This window comes from Andrographis paniculata, unplaced genomic scaffold (assembly GCF_009805555.1).
Source record: "Andrographis paniculata isolate CXL003 unplaced genomic scaffold, ASM980555v1 Contig33END, whole genome shotgun sequence".
Classification (NCBI taxonomy): Eukaryota; Viridiplantae; Streptophyta; class Magnoliopsida; order Lamiales; family Acanthaceae; genus Andrographis; species Andrographis paniculata.
This window is the reverse complement of record NW_026137566.1, coordinates 766,347-783,712: the sequence shown is the minus strand read 5'-3', so window position 1 is coordinate 783,712 and position 17,366 is coordinate 766,347. Positions and strand designations below refer to the sequence as shown.

Sequence of the window (17,366 nt, the reverse complement as noted above, 5' to 3'; positions counted from 1 at the left end):
GAGGATTTTACCCCAAACCCACTATTTATTTATTTATTTTTTAATATCAAATTAAATACTTATTTTTTATTTTTATACTCTTATACTAAAATATTAATTTTACGTTCAAAATACCACATTAATACCTATTTATATACCGTTGTTAAAATTCAATTTTTTTCCTATTCAAATTTCAATATCAAAATCCAAAACTCCCGTACAAACACACCCATGACTTCTTATTGACAGATATTATTATTATTATTATTACGTAATTTATTTATTTATATATATTATTTTTTTCCAGCTAATCGTCTGCCATGGCTATAAACCTTCGCCGTTCGTACATACCCACAGTTCATCCATTCCCCGGCAACAGATTTGGATGTTCTTCCCGCACATTCATCCATCTTCTCTCCCAATCTGCACTAGCCTGTATCTCTGTAAGCACCCTCTCTCTCAATCTGCGCATCTGGTTTTGCTTTGCAATTTTGATTTTAGGGCATAATGATGGTGTGTATGTCTTCCAGCACCATTAATGCTGGATTTATTGCATTTATGCAGTACTGGATCTTTCACTCGATTGATGTATGGGAAGTGGTTTTTGTTTTCTAGGTCATTTTGATTTTTCCCTTTTTAGGAATAATACTTACTGCGCGCTGGACATGATTTTTTGAATCGTCGATGCATTTTATCGTATCAGGAATGTGTTTTAGATTCATTTTTAGAACAGATTCTTGCTGTATTAGCTCAATACTAATTCAAAAAGATGATTGATGCTGAAAATTGCTGATGTTCATATGCTCGATTAGAAATTTTAGATTCTTCTGTAGTTGATTACTTTTTCCCCCCTTTTCAGGATACAAACGATGTGCAGTATTATACAGACAGTAATTTGATAATTCTTCAGTTGAGATTGGAGGAGAAGATAGATAGATACAATATACATACATACATATATATATATATTCAGATAGGTGTAGGAAGAATGGTGTTTTGGGAAGGATATATCAGTGATGAATCAATGGGCACATTTGCTCCATTAGTCGTGTATTGGTTGTACGCCGGATTTTATCAGCTCCTCCCGCCTCTCGACAATTATCGGCTGCACACGAGAGCAGAAGAAAATGATAAAAATTTGGTGCCGTTGAGATCTGTCATCAAAGGTGTTCTTCTTCAACAGTTTGTTCAGGCCATTGTTGCTCAATTGCTCTTCTTGGTAATTGCATTCGACTACTTTTTCTTCTCGAAGGTTTTAGCTGTAATATACATGCACGTACTAGATGCTTTGATTAAGGTTGTCGACATGATTCCCCTTGTGAGATCTAGGAAGAAAATAGATTTTGTCGCATATACATGTGTGGTTCTTTAAGGTTTGAATTTGGGTTTGAGACTTGAGAATACTAAAAATTTGAATCCCTTAAATGAATGGATGTTCCTTATAAATCGGGATGGTTGCATAGTAGGAAAAAAATTGAAATCAAGCTTCGTAAAGAACATAATTCTAACATTATGTTAGAATCCCTTAAATGGATGGATGTTCCTTTTTCGTCGATAACGAGCTTTTCTTAATTTTGGTGTTCGAGATTTGATCCAATGAGGCATTTAATCTATGAATCTTCACGAACATGTTGCGGATTCATTTCCTTAATTCGACAGCTTTTGTTGTTTTCCATTATTTAGTAATGCAAACATAAAGGCGAAAGAAAATTTTAACCGCGATATCGAGTGTGTTTGTCTGTAGGTTTGGATTTTTGAACAGTAAAGAGTTGAATTTAAATAGTTGTTTGATTTGATATAAAGAGGTTGATGCGTTGTTTTGAATGCAAAATAGATTTGTAGTATATAATTATTTGATTTGATATTTTTTAAGAAAAAAAAAATCTGAATAGTAAAATATCTGGTAAAACCCATAAAAGAACACAACCTATATGACTCTTGTGATTGGTTCTTTCTTTACATTTTGACATTTTGGTGCTTAGTGTTGCAGGTAACTTCGAATTCAACTTTGTTGAGTCCCACCGTGCAACCTTCGCTACCCGTCCAAGCGTTGCAATTCATAATCGGGATGTTCGTAATGGACACATGGCAGTACTTTGTGCATCGATACATGCACCAGAACAAGTTCCTCTACAAGCACATACACTCTCAGCATCACCGGCTGGTCGTCCCGTACGCCGTTGGCGCACTTTACAACCATCCGTTGGAAGGGCTGTTACTCGACACATTCGGTGGCGCCCTCTCCTTCCTTGTCTCCGGAATGACTGCTCGCACCTCCGTCTACTTCTTCTGCTTCGCCGTTGTCAAAACCATCGACGATCATTGCGGGTTGTGGCTTCCGGGAAATATCTTCCATCTCATTTTCCAAAACAACACGGCTTACCACGACGTACACCATCAGCTCCAAGGTACCAAGTTCAACTACTCCCAACCGTTCTTCCCGATCTGGGACAAAATCCTCGGGACTTATGTTCCGTACACACTCGTAAAACGGCCCGAAGGAGGATTCGAGGCGAGGCTGAAGAAAGACTAGGTAATGATTTTACATAATGTGCCCGTTTTATTTATCGTTCCCTATTTTTCTGTTGTGCCCATCTTTTGTAGGATTCGGAAACTTGGTTTTAACTCTTGGTTCGTTATCAGAGTGCTCGGTTAGTTCGTGTTTTTTCTTTCGAGTAACTCACCGGACGGAGATCGAATCAAAACTGAGTTAGGATTTGAGGGTAAGAGATGTTCTTGGTTTGATGATCAGTTTCTTTGAGTTTCTTGTGCTGAAACTTGTGATCTGTTGTATCTTTGGTGTGAATTTTGGATTTCAAGATTATATATATATATATATATATATATGTATGTATGTATGAAGAATGAGACTGAGGCATTTCGAGGATAAATCAGCGAACAAAAAATAGATAAACAATACATAGTTTTATGAAAGTAGTGTATACCTATGGATCATTTCATACTTTTGCATATGTATTATATTGACACATAAACAACATATGCTTTTCTTTTACATGTGTTGTATAAAGAGTAGCTCATGCGCTAAATTAACTATTGCATGGGTTCTGTGATATTGTATTATATTAATATAAATAATGTGCTGTTAATAATAATAATAATAATACTGTGTGTTATGTTTGGTAGTATAAACTGTGTGCTATTCAACACAATGTTAAATTTTATCTTCGGCACCTACCCATTAACATAAATATAAATACTGTGTTTGTGCCATTGGTGAAGAAATTAGCATATATATCTAATCCAGGTTGTTAGATTCTTGTGTAGTGTCTTTATTTATTTGTAGTTGTGCATGTAAAGGAACTAAGGAGGGAGGCACGTGACAGCCAGCAGCGCCACGTGATTTTTTAAGGGATTAGAGATAGTTGTCTGCATGTTGCACGTTCGGTATATTATTGTTGTGATAGGTTGGAGTTTGGCTTTGTGTTTTGTTTTGATTTTTTAATTAAAAATTACTATAATTATTCATTAAAAATATTAAATATCAATTATTAAAATGTTATTTCTTAAATAATATTTATGGTTTTTTATTTTTAAAATTATAAATGATGAAAATTTACTTAAAAAAGTTATTAAAATATTTTAAAAAATACATATATAATTACAATTATTAAAAATATATTAGTATATTACTCCATCCGTCCACGTAGAGGGACTGAGGGAGTATTATTTTGGAACTATTTTTTAAATACTTAAACTTGATATATATACTTTTTTTTTCTAAATAATTATAAAAAAAATATTTTAATTAGAATCATAAATATAACATACTCTAGAACATAATCTAGATTAGGACAATAATATGAGCGCGAGTGTGAAATCAATATAGTTTTATTGTCACTTTTTTGAGTCATTTAATATAATTATATTCAATTTTTGACTGTATTATATAATTTTAATTTGATTATACCCTGTTCGGTATTATAGAATTAAAATTAATTAATTTTAATTTTAATAATATCAAATTGAACAAAAATGTTCAATTGTACCAAAATTAATCATTAAAATATACAATGAGATAAAAATGAAAATTTCCCTTTAATTTAATATTTTTATGAAAAAATCAATAAACAGTAAAATTCGAATTAAAAAATCGTAAACAAACAGGGCATTTGGCCCGCCCGAGTGGCATTCTTCTACAGTTCTTAATTCGAGCCGGGTCCGGGCTGAATTGGTCCGGGTCTTTGATATAGTTTTGAAAGTCCAGGAGCTTCGTATATTTTAGTTTTTTATTTTTTCATTTTTAATTTACAAAATAAACCCTCCTTTCTTCTTTAAAGTTCGGTCGGGCGAAATTTCGAACGCTTTGATTCGCAATCACATATCTTTGCAAAGCTCACGAAAATGGCGGAAAGCCCCGACACTGACCTCGTCCAATCGCTGCAACTGCAAATGCAGTCTCTTAGCAGAAGAATTCAAGTATTTTATTCTATCTTATTTCAGGAAATTTCAACTCTTTATCATCCATCGTTCCTCGGATTGCTAATTATCTTGTTTGCTCCTACAATTTCTGTGAAGTAGGAACTTGAGGCTGAAAACGCAAGACTTTCAGTTCGTCTCTCAAATTGCGACTGTCGGAAGGTATATCTATATCACAACGTTTTGTAATGAATAGTTTGTATGCTCGCATTGTGTGTAGTTAATTGCTTCTCTCTGAGTTCTGTTCATGGTGCGTTTTGTGAAGTGTTGAGTTGCTGCTCTTTCTTTGTCGAAAAAAATACAATAAAAGTTGATTTAGTAAGAATTGACAACTTCTAATTGTTGTTTCTTTTCTTTTTTTCTTGTTCTTATTTATTTATTATTTTTTATGGCGTTCTAGTTGTTGTTTCTTAATTGGTAGAGTGCTTGTTGATAGTTTGTTTAGGACAAAAACATGAGGGTTGTGTTTCTTTGGGGTTATGATTTTGGGTTTTGAATTGAAATAGTTGATTAATGGGATATAGATAGGTGGTGAATGTAAAATTTATTTTAAATTTCTTTAGAGGAATAACATAAATTCCAAAATCCTCAAACAAACACACCCGAGGGTTTTATGTTGCTATGGCTTGTGTACGCTACAACTATGTAATTTGATCTGCAGGTCGTTGAGAATGATGAAACTGGTGGTACAATTGAAGAGATGGAGGCTTTGCAAGTAGATGATAGAGGTTTGGTAAACAGGTCAATAGCCGAAGTTTCAGGTTTAGTAATTCATTGAGCCTAGAAGCCATGGGTTTAACTTTGAAAATTAATTGTACTTTTATTTGATACATCCCTGGAAATTGATTATTGCTATATTATTGTCCAATACAGGGAATGATAGAAATGATAAATTGTCTTTGAGTCATTTACCAAAGCGGCATATTGCATTGAAAGTAATGTATTTTGGTCAGAGGTACGTGCAATGGGAATCGCTTTGCAAATTGTTTGTTTTGTTTTACCAGGTGGAGAAGTAACAGTAAACTGTCTCTTGGTTACCTGTGCTTGTTGGTACTTATTATCAAACCTTGAGAATTACTTCTTCATCAATCATGGATGATGGATTTTCTACATAACACAGCAATACTTATCTTTGTTATCTAGTCCTGGGATTTTGTGAAGTAATTAACTCTTATAAAAAACATTATTTTTGCAGGAGGTATGATTATTGCACTAACATTCCATGTGTATTGTGAATTTTGTTGTCCAAGTAAAATGATCTATTTTCTGCACTCTTCTTACCATGGAGTCCATTTAAAGGAGATAAAGTAGTTTACAAGTTTTTTACAAATAAAGAATCTTCTTCTCTATACGTTCATAAAGTGTCATGTTATTTGCACTACAGATATTATGGGTTTGCGTCAGAGGCACAAAATTATCCAACCATAGAGGTGTTCTTCCTTGCTCTTTATCTTGATTTCTTAATTTACATACCCATACACTTCAACAATCTTTGTTTTATTCCTTACTCTGTGGCCAGAGCAGGTTATTTTTCATATATATAAGATTCTTACCAAACTTGACAATTTTTTCTTATTTTTGGACACATTATGATACCACATTCTATGTAGTGCAGTCAGAAATTTTTAAGGCCCTCCAAAAGACAAGGTTAATATTAGGAGATAAAATGGAATTGAACTATTCAAGATGTGGAAGAACAGACAAAGGAGTTTCTTCTGTTGGTCAGGTAATCTTGTTATGCTAATGCCTTGTGTGAATGGCTTGTTTTAGCCTATTTCAATTCAATTGCTGATTTTTTCAGACTTATGGTTGTTATGTGGCCTGATGAAAACTGGATGGGTGGGGGTGGGAATGTGGCAAGGAGATGATAGGTTTTCTGTACAAAGGAAAGGCAAACCAACATGGACCTACCCAACTTTCAGGTCCTGTAGTGGTTTGAAAAGAAAGAACAGTATTTTCAATTTGTAGGATACTATCTAGCTGCCAACTTCCCTTTTGATGGTTTTACTTGCCTTATAGAAACCTAATAAGATGTATGTGTCTGAGTTATTGGGTACCATGTACATTTCTACATATTTGATTGGCTTAAAGAACTAAAACACCATACTCTATTTAAGATTGTTCTTATTAATATGAAGAAACATGCTATAAAATGTATGATAGACAACTCAATTTCCTAGTTTTGTTCTCCGCTTATGAATCTCTACATAATTACAATTCCAATGTGTAGTGAAATATAGGATTATTTCAAGCACCTATGAACTAATATTTGCCAAAATTATTCAGTTGGGATGGGACATGAAGGCTATACTGTTTAGGGTTATTATGGAGTCTCCGTTCAGATTCTTCTCCAGTGAAAATAATCTGTATATACAGATAACTGTATATCTTTTAGTTTTAGTTCAAATTTTTTCCTGTAAAATCATACTTAAAAATAAATAAATAAAAGAAGATTATTTATGACATTGTTTTAGCTATAGTCTGTCATCCACCAAAAGGTAATCGGAACCATGTTATAACTCTCATTGACGAGTGGCTTCTTTTATGGGTCTAAATCCTGTTAAAAGAATAGCAGAATTAACTATAGCACTGGAGATTTTTATTTTATGTTCTTAATCAATATTAAAACAAGTATATCAACAACCGTTTATAGCTTCTGTCTTTAACCTTAAGTATGTATTTATTTCAAACAGTCTTTCTTTCAATGGCATTGTGCTCGTGCATTAGTTTCTTGTAGTTACCTCTTTGCTTTTAGAATTATGTGAAGATCATAAGTGACTATGCATGCAGGTAATATCCCTATTTCTGAGATCAGATCATAGGGAAATACCTAGGATCAATGGATGTTCTGAAGAAACAGTTATCCACGAATCATATGGTATGCATAATAGTTTTTTTCTGATTTGTTCATAGCATAGTACTACATTTGTTGTGTTTCATAAAATATTCTGAATTTGTGCTTGCAAATTACACTAGAAATGCTGCCTTGGGATATTATAATTTTTTAAGATGTGTTATAAAATATAGATCACCAATGTAGCTGCTTCTGGAATAATTTTGAGCTTATAAAAATCGTCAAACTATTTATTTTGAGCTTCATAACATGATGTAGATTCTGTTCTGCCTCTTGCTTTTAGTTTAGGTTAATTTTAAAAAGTGTTGGGTGTGTTACTCATATTCTATATTGTTTCTGCATAAGCTTGTTCTTCATTCTACTTATAGCCGATTCATCTATTCATGCCATGAAACATTAATCTTCGTGAAAGGGGGAGAATTAGATTATGTTAAGTTGCTGAACCGAGTTCTTCCAAAAGACATACGAGTTATCGGATGGTCTCCTGCTCCAACTGATTTCAGCGCAAGGTATTGATTAACTCATGATTTGTTTTTTTTTTTTTGCTTTCTCTACTTGTATAATAGGATGTAAGTAATGAGTGGAAATGTATAATGCAACACTAAACAGTTGACTGGTCTAGAAATAGGTCTACATATTACAGTCAATTCATGCTCTGAGTGCTTTTGAAGTCACATATGTCCTTTATGAAGCTTTATGCTTAATCATTTACATTTGCAAGCCTTTCACGACTTAAGTAACGTTAAATCTGTTAGAGTTAGTGTAAGAAACTTCACTCTTTACACTCCTGTTTGACCTTTTGCTAACTTAATACCAAATTGAGCAATACTGGAAGTTCTGTCATAGTTTTGAAGTTAATTATAGAAGTGGGTACAAAATGATTTTCCTTGTATTTAAGATGTGGTGAAAGTTCCACAGATGCTATCTTCATTTCTTCTGAATTTATTTATTCAATGCAGGTTCAGTTGTTTGAGCAGGGAATATAAGTACTTTTTCTGGAGAGAGAATTTGGATATCCTTGTAAGAATCTTGTATATTTTGTCAGTGCACATGAGTTTTTCTCCTAGAACCTGCTTAAAACTTTAAAATCAGGAAGACTAAAAGTTTCTACATGTTCAACAGGTAATGGAGACTGCAGGGAAGAAATTCATAGGGGAACATGATTTCAGAAATTTCTGTAAGATGGATGCAGCTAACGTCCATAACTACAGGCGGCACATCATATCATTTGAGATGTTCCCCTGCAATGAAAGGTTTGGAAATTTCTTGTGAATTTGTTTTCTAATCAATGAAGTATACGGTTTATAGTTTCTGCCGTTGCTCCCCATATCATCCAATCTGAGATCAAGAAATGGACATACTTTTAAATTTAAATATTTCCTGGTTTATGCTTACAGAGTCTTTTTAAAATAGTGAATTTTGATATGTTTTTCTCTGTATGAAAGTAAGTACACATTTTACAAATTTCTATTATATATTATTCCATTCATCATAGTCCTAAATCAGAACATGTGAAAAAGATTGGTTGCATGATAAAATAGCCAATGAATATGTTGTTTGGAAGGATAGGTAAACATATGCATCTTGTCTATTCTAATGAAAAAATCAGGTGGACAAGGTTTTTACATTTGGCAATATCATAATTCTTATGAAGCCAGTGGGCAATATGATCAAGCACAAGAAATTGTTTGGAATATGAAAAAAAAAAAAAAAAATTGTTTGTAGTTACTATGCACCATGAGTTAATGATTAATTATTTCATGATCCAATAGTTTGAAATGTCATTGAAGAATGAATGGCCTAGTGATCTTTTATATCCACAAGATTATGCGCAATAACTGCACTGTTAAAAGTCGAGAGCAACATCCGTGGTTATTTAGATGGACCGGTCATGATTCTACCTCAGTATCACTATTCCATGGTGATTGACTCTTTAAGCTCTTTGACTTCGGTCTACAAAATAATTCATTTGAAGTAATAGCTATACACCAGGACTATAGCGTGTGAACTTCAACTAGAGAGAAATGCTCTTGGATACATAAGATCCATTTTGAGACAAGCATGTAGCTGATTTTTCAATAATCATTGATTTTTCTTTTTTGGGTCTTCTCATGTTCTGCAGGTTCGAAGATGATCAACTCTGGGCGGTGAAAATCAAAGGCAGTGCCTTCCTGTGGCACCAGATACGTTGCATGGTTGCTGTTTTGTTTTTGATAGGCCAAGGTCTCGAATCTCCTAATGTGGGTGGCTATTTTCTGCCCTTTCTCCTTATCTGTTGACTTTAAGCTACTGAGAAATACGAAATTCAAATCCTCATCTCATATACGATTATTTAAATACCATAGGATGCTACATGAACTTTGATCAAACCATGCCTGTGCCTTGTTGGAATGTGAACCACCCTTCTTAGTAAGCTGATCTAACATGTTTTGCCATAGGCAAATAAATAATCGACAACTTGAGTTTCCGCTTCTTGATTGCTTTTTCTGGTTGATAATCTGTTGAGTTGTTAAGGATACTGATTACACAGTGAGTCCAGTTTTTAATCGACAAACATGTGTTAACCCTTAGGTGATAGATGAGTTGCTGGATGTTGACAAAACACCAAGAAAACCGCAATACACAATGGCGCCAGAGACTCCACTGGTTCTCCATTCTTGTGAATTTGAAGGTCTCAAGTTTATGTGCTCTTCAGGTATTTTTCTACTTCGTGATGTTGTACTTCCTTTTAACTACATGCCTTCCAGCCATTTCGATTCTTTCATTACTTTATTGACGTTCGGAGGCACAGGTTTTGCTTTATCTGCTTGCTTTATATATTCCGTGCATTTGCTGTCACAATTCTGCAAACACTTAACATCCCACTTGCATTGCTTACTAGTGGCTTCCCAAAAAATTCCAGGCTATGGAAATTTACTCGAAGAAGTTGAGAATGGAAGCCAAATGAATCGAAAAATTAACGTTTGTTCAAGGTTACGTAGATATGAAGATGCATAGTTATTTTGGGAAATATCACCAACATTGAACCTTTTACCCACTAACATCCAAGAAAGATTTCACAAAGTCTTTGAATGTTTTCTTTATCATGAACATTAAGATCTCTTACTCAACCCATTGAGTAAGTTTTGGCCTCTTTGGCGTTGAGGATAGTTTTTAATCGTGGCGTACATGAAAAACTCTCTTTCATACAGATGCCCGAAAAGCACTCTGCACTCACTTCAACAAGGAATGCCGAGATTATAAACTTCAAGCAGCAATCTTTGACGAGGCCTTGCAGAGTTCTTCTTGTTCCTTCTATGGTACAAACGCTTTTCCCACTTGCTTCTTACCTGCATCTTCTATTATTCCCTTACGGAAGTTCTTATTTGCAGAAAGCTGTAAGCATAACAGTAGAATAAAAAGGAAAGGACTCGTACATATCCCTCTAATGTCCCGACCAACGGAACGTAAGTTATCTAAAATTATCACCTTTTAAGTGTAAAAGCCTTATTTGATCAGTAGCTCTCTCCTCCGCCTTTAATGGTAAGTAGCTTATTCAAAATCATCCAAAATTTTCTATGCTGTACCATTAAACTATTTTCGGGAGATGGTTTAACATTAATGTTGCCTTGCTCGGAAAAAAAAAAAAAACTTTGCTTATAGTCTATAACTTTATGCCTTTTCCAATGTCAATTAACGTTTCTAATAGATCTCTAGTCCCCTCTTGATGTTTTATGCGCCGAGACGAATATTGTTTATGATTGATGGTTATATTTTTCTTAAATCTTTCAGCTTCTTACGAAGAACGCCGCGCTAAATTGACTGTCCATGAGTAGAGCTGTTATGCGAGCTGAATACTCTTAAGTTCGACTCGAACTCAATTTAAAGAAAAATCGTAAAATAGTTGATACAACTTGGCGTCCGCAACAGTTCTATCCATGCCTGGAAAATTTCCAGGAACCGACGACGATTTAATTCTGAGAAGGAAGGAATGTAATTTATTTGATGCCAAGCTTGATAATTTATGTTTGATGTTATTATGGTACATTATTGTTGCATGTTCCAATATGAGTAATATTATTATTATAATTATTACTCTGTCCAATTGTATGCTTTAATGTTTGGACATAACTCTCGGCTGAATTATGTGTGGTAGTAAGATCCCAATGTTTGAATTTATGACGTCACACACAGTCTCTCTTCACATTATGAAGTAATATACATACAGAATACTATCTTCGTTTAGTTATAAGAGTTTGATATAATATTAATTATTATATAAAAATATAGTACAAATGTTTCTATCAGTGTTTTTAACCATAGATGGAGGAAGTAATAAATAAATATAAATTTTACCGGTGGTTCGGATAATTTAGAGTTTGTTTAGACAATCATTTTGAAAATTTATTATTATTTATTAATATTTATTTCTCACCAATATACATCAAAAGTTTTTCTTTTCCCCGCTATTTTCAGAATTCTTAAAACTCCAAAATTTACAGGAATTCTCCTGTCCAAGGGGTGTCTTTGTTTGAGAGAGATTTTTTGGCCGATTTTGGCGGGCTTTTGGCAGCGTTTGGTAGCCGTTGGATGAAGAGATAGACCCTACCCCCTCGGGATCGCCATTCAACTGAAACCGAACGACCTTTTCTCTCCATAACCATCTTCTCCACGATTATCAAATCAACTCTTAGAAACTGAATTCCTTCCTTCCTTCCAATTACTACTCTGTTTGAATCAATTCAGATTCCAAGCGATCCAGAATTTCAACTCTTCGCCTGCCTGCGTTCGTTTCCCAATTCAATGGTACGATGAGCGGTTGATTTTCTGTTTTGCTTATAACTTCAATTTATTTGATCGAACTTGCATTTATATGCTCGATTTCAGTTGAAATTTGATCTCGATAAGCTATAGCTTAGGGATTTTTTGGGGGGATTCTTACAATCTATTGTTGATAGTGTTCGATACACCAGTTTTCTACAAATTCAATGATTTGTGTTCTATGCATTATTGGTGGTAACTTAGATTAATATTTTGTCACGAAATGTCGATTAAATTGATCCACACAATACATTTTCAGATGAACAAGCAGATTGGTGAGATGTTGTGATCCATTGTACGAGTTAGGAAACTTCGATTAATATTTTGTCATGAAATGTTTGATGGAATTGATTCACGCAATCCATTTCTGGATGAACAATCAGATTGGTGTGATGGTGTGATCCATTGTACGAGTTAGGAAAATTGGATTTGGGGAATTTAATCGAACAATGGAGGACTACAAGGATAAATACATGTCGAATGTGCATCAGGCGCAGTATCGAACGGCTTCGGAGAGCGTTGATCCGTCGTCCATGTCTTCTTTGATCTCGACATCGTCGCAGGAGTCGCTGCCTCCGCCGCGATCCCCTCGATCCCCCAAATCTCCAAAGTCCCCGAGATCGCCGAAAGGCGGCCAGCAGGGTAAACAGAACGGCAGCGGCGGCTCCGGTCAGAGAAGCCCTCTCAAGAATCAAAAGTATTCTCATGGCTCCAAAGATGGACATCCTAAGAAAGGTAATTTGATCAGATGCATTCATTGTTGCGGCTGTGATTTAATCGTTTGTTTAACTGAAGATGTTTTCGCGGAATTGATTAGACCAAAATCGCCTATTCAGAGTGAACAGAGTACATTTTTGTTCTGGTGATCCAATGCCATAATGTTGCTTCTGATGTTTAGATTGTAAGTGTGATTTTAGGAGGTTTTTAATCATCTGTTCTATGCTTACTCTTAATCTGCTCGACTGCGCCGCAGGCGGCTGTGGCGGGAAAGGAACTTGGGGAGGACTTCTCGACATGGAAAACGGATGGGCAGAGGATCCGAATGATCCAAATTACATTAGCGATAAGGTAATCGATCGATTAGTTTAACCTTACATTGTTCTTAAGTTATCTATATAAGATCGTCTACGTCTTCAGGATGATGTAGAGTCGATCAACAGAAGGCGCTCTGAGTTCGAGAAGTTCAAGAAGAAAGCCACGGTTATAGTCGAGGAGTATTTCGCAAACGACGATGTGATGTCGACTGCCCACGAGCTGGGAGAGCTGGGAGTGCCGGGATACCATTTCTACTTTGTGAAGAAGCTCGTTTCGATTGCGATGGACAGGCGCGACAAGGAGAAGGAGATGGCCGCGATTCTGCTGTCGTCTCTTTATGGCGACATTATCGATCCACAGCAAGTTTACAAGGGCTACCAGAAGCTAGTCGAGTCTACGGATGACCTAACCGTCGACATCCCGAGTGCAGTCGATGTCCTGGCGCTGTTCATCGCCCGGGCAGTTGTCGACGACATACTTCCTCCTTCATTCTTGACGAAGACGATGGCCTACTTGAGCAAGGATTCGAAAGGGGTCGATGTTATCCGAAGGGCCGAGAAGTGCTACTTGTCGGCTCCTTTACACGCGGAGACGATCGAGCGATGCTGGGGAGGCAGCAAGAATAAAACCGTCGAAGATCTCAAGTTCAAGATCAACGACTTGCTGACGGAGTACGCGGTGAGCGGAGATGTGAAGGAGGCGAGCCGATCGATCAAGGACCTGAACGTCCCGCATTTCCATCACGAGATTGTCAAGAGGGCGGCGATAATGGCGATGGAGAAGAGGCAGGCTGAGAGCCTCCTCCTCGACCTTCTGAAGACGTGCGCCGACGAAGGTCTGATCAATTCGAGCCAGATGACGAAGGGGTTCGATCGGATTATCGATTCCGTTGATGACTTGTCACTGGATATCCCGAATGCGAAGGCTTTGCTGCAGTTATTGATTTCGAAGGCAGCCTCGGAAGGGTGGCTATGCGCCTCGTCGTTGAAGTCAATCTCGCCGCAACCGAGAAAGCCAGTGGTCGACGACGATAAGGTCAAGGCCTTCAAGAAGAAGGCCGAGTCGATTGTCCACGAGTACTTCCTGTCGGGCGACATCTCGGAGGTGAGCTGCTGTCTGGAATTCGAGAACACCGCGAACCTGCCAGAGCTGAACGCGACGTTCGTTAAGAAGCTGATCACGCTCGCGATGGATCGGCGGAACCGGGAGAAGGAAATGGCGTCGGTCCTGCTCTCGTCGCTCTGCTTCCCGTCCGACGACGTCGCGGGTGGCTTCGTAATGCTGCTGGAATCGGCGGAGGACACCGCGCTGGACATCCCCGTCATCGTCGAGGACCTCGCGATGTTCCTCGCCCGTGCGGAGGTTGACGAGGTGCTGACGCCGCACGAGCTCGAGGAGATCAGCTCCTGCTTCCCGAGCCGCGACTCGATCGGGAACAAAGTGATCCAGATGGCGATGTCGTTGCTCAAGGCCCGGCTCTCGGGCGAGCGGATTCTGAGGTGTTGGGGTGGTGGCGGGAGCAGCAGCAAGAACGGGTGGACGATCGAGGACGTGAAGGATAAGATCGGGAAGCTGTTGGAGGAGTTCGAGGCCGGGGGCGATGCGCGGGAGGCCTGCCGGTGCATAAAGGAGCTGAGCATGCCGTTCTTCCATCACGAGGTCGTGAAGAAGTCGCTTGTGATTCTGATGGAGAACAAGGACGTTCGGTTCTGGAGCCTTCTGCGGCGGTGCTTCGATATGCAGCTGATCACGATGAGCCAGATGGCAAAGGGGTTCGCCAGGGTGGCGGAGAGCATCGATGACCTGGCGCTCGACGTGCCCGATGCGAAGAAGCAGTTCAAGAGCTGCGTCGAGCGCGCCAAGGGGGAGGGGTGGTTGGATGGCTCGTTCGGGGTCAACGGTTTGAGCTGATCGGTAAGGTTCGTTTCTTTGTCCGAACCTTTTTTTTTTTTTTTTTTTTTTTTTTTTTTTTCCGGTTTGTCGGGGTTATATGAGTCGTGTGTTGTCTGCCGTTGTCGGAATGGTCGTTGAATGAACTACTGAATAAGAGTGAGCAAGGTGCTGAGATATCTGCATTTATATATATATATATATGTATTTGCTTCATGGGATTCATTTTTCTTGCTTTGTTACGATGGTTTTGGTTGTAATGTTTGATGTGTTTTATGTTATTTTTATATCATTTGTTGGGTGTAATGTTCTACGACAAGCTTCGTTTTGATAAGAGAGTAATTTTGACAATACTAAAAAAAAAATGATACTCCCCGCCTTCTTTATTTATTTATCCGAAATTAACGATATTTGTGTAATATATTGTAAATTATAAAGATATTTTTAATGTTAAATAGAAAGTACGAGAGGAATAAAGTATTTAATATGATATTTTGTAAAAAAAAAAGAAAAATATTTAATGTGATATTTTAACAAAAAAAAATTATAATATCAAAATTTCAAAATATATTATGTAAACAAAACACCTGTGTTTTGAATTTTGATAGACTCTCTCTCTCTATATACATTTTAGGCAAAATAATCATAAATTGACTACTGCGAAAACAATATCACAATGCAAATAAATCCATTAGTGTTTGTTTGTTTGTTTGTTTTTTTTTTTTTTTTTTTTGGGTTTTTGGAAAAAGTCAATTTTGGTTAGTATATCAATTTTGGTCCCAAAAGATTAAAAACTACATTTAGTCAATTTGCATATAATTATACAAAATAAACTATTGGCCTAAATCAATTTGCATATAATTATGCAAAAGTTAAAAAACTACATTAAATCCATTTGCATATAATTCTACATGATCCGTGTAACAACATGACCATGTATAATTATACACTGAAATATATATGACCATGTTGTTATAATTGTATATGGTTGTGTAGTTTTCAGATCAGCTGCCACATCACTTTCGTTATATCCACGTCAGCAATTTCCGTTAGTTTTTAACAGTGAGACCAAAATTGATTGAAATTGTTTATAATAAGACTAAAATTGATTAAAATTGTTTATAATTGGACTAAAGTTGATGAATTTTTTATATTGGAACCAAAATTGATTTTTTTTCCTTTTTTTTAATAGTAAAATTTTAATTTTAAAGAATTATTTGATATGGTATAAATATATATCAATTTTTTAATATTTTAAATATAAAATTAATTTTTAATATAATATAAAAATATTAATATTCGATTTAATATTTTTAGAAGAAAAATTAAATAAATAGTGAAAATTCTTAGAAAAATTCACAAGAAAACACAATAATGATTTAATTCATTTCAAACATATGAAATAGTTGTTACATCAAATAAAATGTAGAAATTTATTTATTTTATATTAAACTTAAGTTGATCAAATAAGTTTTTAAACTTTTGGTTTGGACTTTGATGAATTCATCGTATGTTTCTCTTGTTTTGTTTCGACAGCCGGCGGTTGCACTGGATTCGGGCCATGAGGAACATTATGCTTCTCCATGTTGTCAAATTTCGAAGTTTCGGGAATTCTCTTCTTTTTTATATTTACTTCAAATTCTGAAGATTTCAAAGAAAATAGAGATTCCAGAATTCTTTTCTTTTTAATATCGCCAGTTAAAGAAGATGAAGCATAAGAAGAACCATTTCTAGGACCAAATAGAAGATAAAGGACTACAAAAATGTATGCATAAGATTGGAATCCCATATTATAAATTGAAATCACTTATTGAAGTTGTACTTGACTGAAAATTGAAGACCCTTTTATAGAATTATTTTGCATAATTTTGAGTGAAGATTATGTTAATTTTATTATTGCAATACTATTAAATAATGAAAATTAAAATAGTAATATATAAAATACATGTGTAATATTATGAGTATTTTTATAATATGAAATTATAAATATGGTTTTCACCAAAAAATTAAACACTATTTTCATTAATATTATAAAGGGAAAAAATTAATTTTGATCCCAATATAATTAATTTTGGTCAAAATATAAAAAATTTATCAATTTTAGTCACATTATAAAAAATTTTAATAAATTTTGGTCTCACCGTTAAAAAACTAGCAAAAATGACTGATGTGGACGCAACGGAGTTGATGTGGCAGCTGATCTGAAAAATACACGACCAAAATTAATAAATTTTAGTTATATTGAAACCAAAATTAATTTTTTCCCTATGTTTATTATGAAATTTCATATTAAATAAACATCTTATATGATATTTTAATAATAAAATAAATTATAGTAGTATATAATATTTGAATGAAAATTATTTTGATA

At 35.5% G+C, this 17,366-nt stretch overlaps 3 protein-coding genes across 10 annotated transcripts; all 3 read left to right on the top strand.

The window, feature by feature from the left end:
- Positions 1–291: 291 nt before the first annotated feature.
- LOC127248195 (very-long-chain aldehyde decarbonylase GL1-9-like) lies at positions 292–3,032 on the top strand. Of its 2 annotated transcripts, none has more exons than XM_051270405.1 (4): positions 292–422; positions 839–1,198; positions 1,970–2,512; positions 2,584–3,032. In XM_051270405.1, exons 1-3 carry the CDS (start codon positions 300–302, stop codon positions 2,510–2,512), a joined length of 1,026 nt encoding a protein of 341 aa, XP_051126362.1. In that variant the 5' UTR covers positions 292–299; the 3' UTR covers positions 2,584–3,032. The 2 variants fall into 2 exon arrangements, with proteins under 2 accessions (XP_051126362.1, XP_051126361.1); XM_051270404.1 differs by having other exon boundaries at positions 2,623–3,029.
- A 1,231-nt stretch (positions 3,033–4,263) lies between these two features.
- Positions 4,264–11,433, top strand: LOC127248357 (uncharacterized). Of its 5 annotated transcripts, XR_007838074.1 has the most exons (16): positions 4,264–4,416; positions 4,519–4,578; positions 5,078–5,177; positions 5,290–5,371; positions 5,801–5,846; positions 6,032–6,142; positions 7,207–7,294; positions 7,683–7,779; positions 8,230–8,290; positions 8,393–8,523; positions 9,393–9,510; positions 9,842–9,965; positions 10,173–10,242; positions 10,462–10,569; positions 10,642–10,716; positions 11,042–11,433. XR_007838074.1 is itself a non-coding variant. In XM_051270649.1 (15 exons), the coding sequence occupies exons 1-15, from the start codon at positions 4,342–4,344 to the stop codon at positions 11,083–11,085; spliced, it is 1,320 nt and encodes a 439-aa protein (XP_051126606.1). In that variant the 5' UTR covers positions 4,264–4,341; the 3' UTR covers positions 11,086–11,433. The 5 variants fall into 5 exon arrangements, 4 of the variants coding, with proteins under 4 accessions (XP_051126606.1, XP_051126605.1, XP_051126607.1 ...); XM_051270649.1 differs by lacking the exon at positions 10,173–10,242; XM_051270648.1 differs by lacking the exon at positions 10,173–10,242 and having other exon boundaries at positions 10,462–10,716.
- Positions 11,434–11,816: 383 nt separating this feature from the next.
- On the top strand, positions 11,817–15,052 carry LOC127248209 (MA3 DOMAIN-CONTAINING TRANSLATION REGULATORY FACTOR 2-like). 3 transcript variants are annotated; one of them, XM_051270424.1, is made up of 5 exons: positions 11,817–12,055; positions 12,330–12,365; positions 12,454–12,805; positions 13,044–13,138; positions 13,208–15,052. In XM_051270424.1, the coding sequence occupies exons 3-5, from the start codon at positions 12,520–12,522 to the stop codon at positions 15,014–15,016; spliced, it is 2,190 nt and encodes a 729-aa protein (XP_051126381.1). In that variant the 5' UTR covers positions 11,817–12,055; positions 12,330–12,365; positions 12,454–12,519; the 3' UTR covers positions 15,017–15,052. The 3 variants fall into 3 exon arrangements, with proteins under 3 accessions (XP_051126381.1, XP_051126380.1, XP_051126379.1); XM_051270423.1 differs by lacking the exon at positions 12,330–12,365; XM_051270422.1 differs by having other exon boundaries at positions 12,330–12,805.
- Positions 15,053–17,366: the final 2,314 nt, after the last annotated feature.

Excerpts from the sequence above, each read along its gene's own strand:
- LOC127248195 (XM_051270405.1), top strand. The coding sequence starts at position 300 with ATGGCTATAAACCTTCGCCGTTCGTACATACCCACAGTTCATCCATTC. Across the intron at positions 423-838 it reads CTGCACTAGCCTGTATCTCT|GATACAAACGATGTGCAGTA; the intron begins GTAAGCACCCTC and ends CCCCCTTTTCAG. Across the intron at positions 1,199-1,969 it reads TTGCTCAATTGCTCTTCTTG|GTAACTTCGAATTCAACTTT; the intron begins GTAATTGCATTC and ends TTAGTGTTGCAG.
- LOC127248357 (XM_051270648.1), top strand. The coding sequence starts at position 4,342 with ATGGCGGAAAGCCCCGACACTGACCTCGTCCAATCGCTGCAACTGCAA. Across the intron at positions 8,291-8,392 it reads GAGAGAATTTGGATATCCTT|GTAATGGAGACTGCAGGGAA; the intron begins GTAAGAATCTTG and ends CATGTTCAACAG. Across the intron at positions 9,511-9,841 it reads AAGGTCTCGAATCTCCTAAT|GTGATAGATGAGTTGCTGGA; the intron begins GTGGGTGGCTAT and ends GTTAACCCTTAG.
- LOC127248209 (XM_051270423.1), top strand. The coding sequence starts at position 12,520 with ATGGAGGACTACAAGGATAAATACATGTCGAATGTGCATCAGGCGCAG. Across the intron at positions 12,806-13,043 it reads AGATGGACATCCTAAGAAAG|GCGGCTGTGGCGGGAAAGGA; the intron begins GTAATTTGATCA and ends ACTGCGCCGCAG. Across the intron at positions 13,139-13,207 it reads CAAATTACATTAGCGATAAG|GATGATGTAGAGTCGATCAA; the intron begins GTAATCGATCGA and ends CTACGTCTTCAG.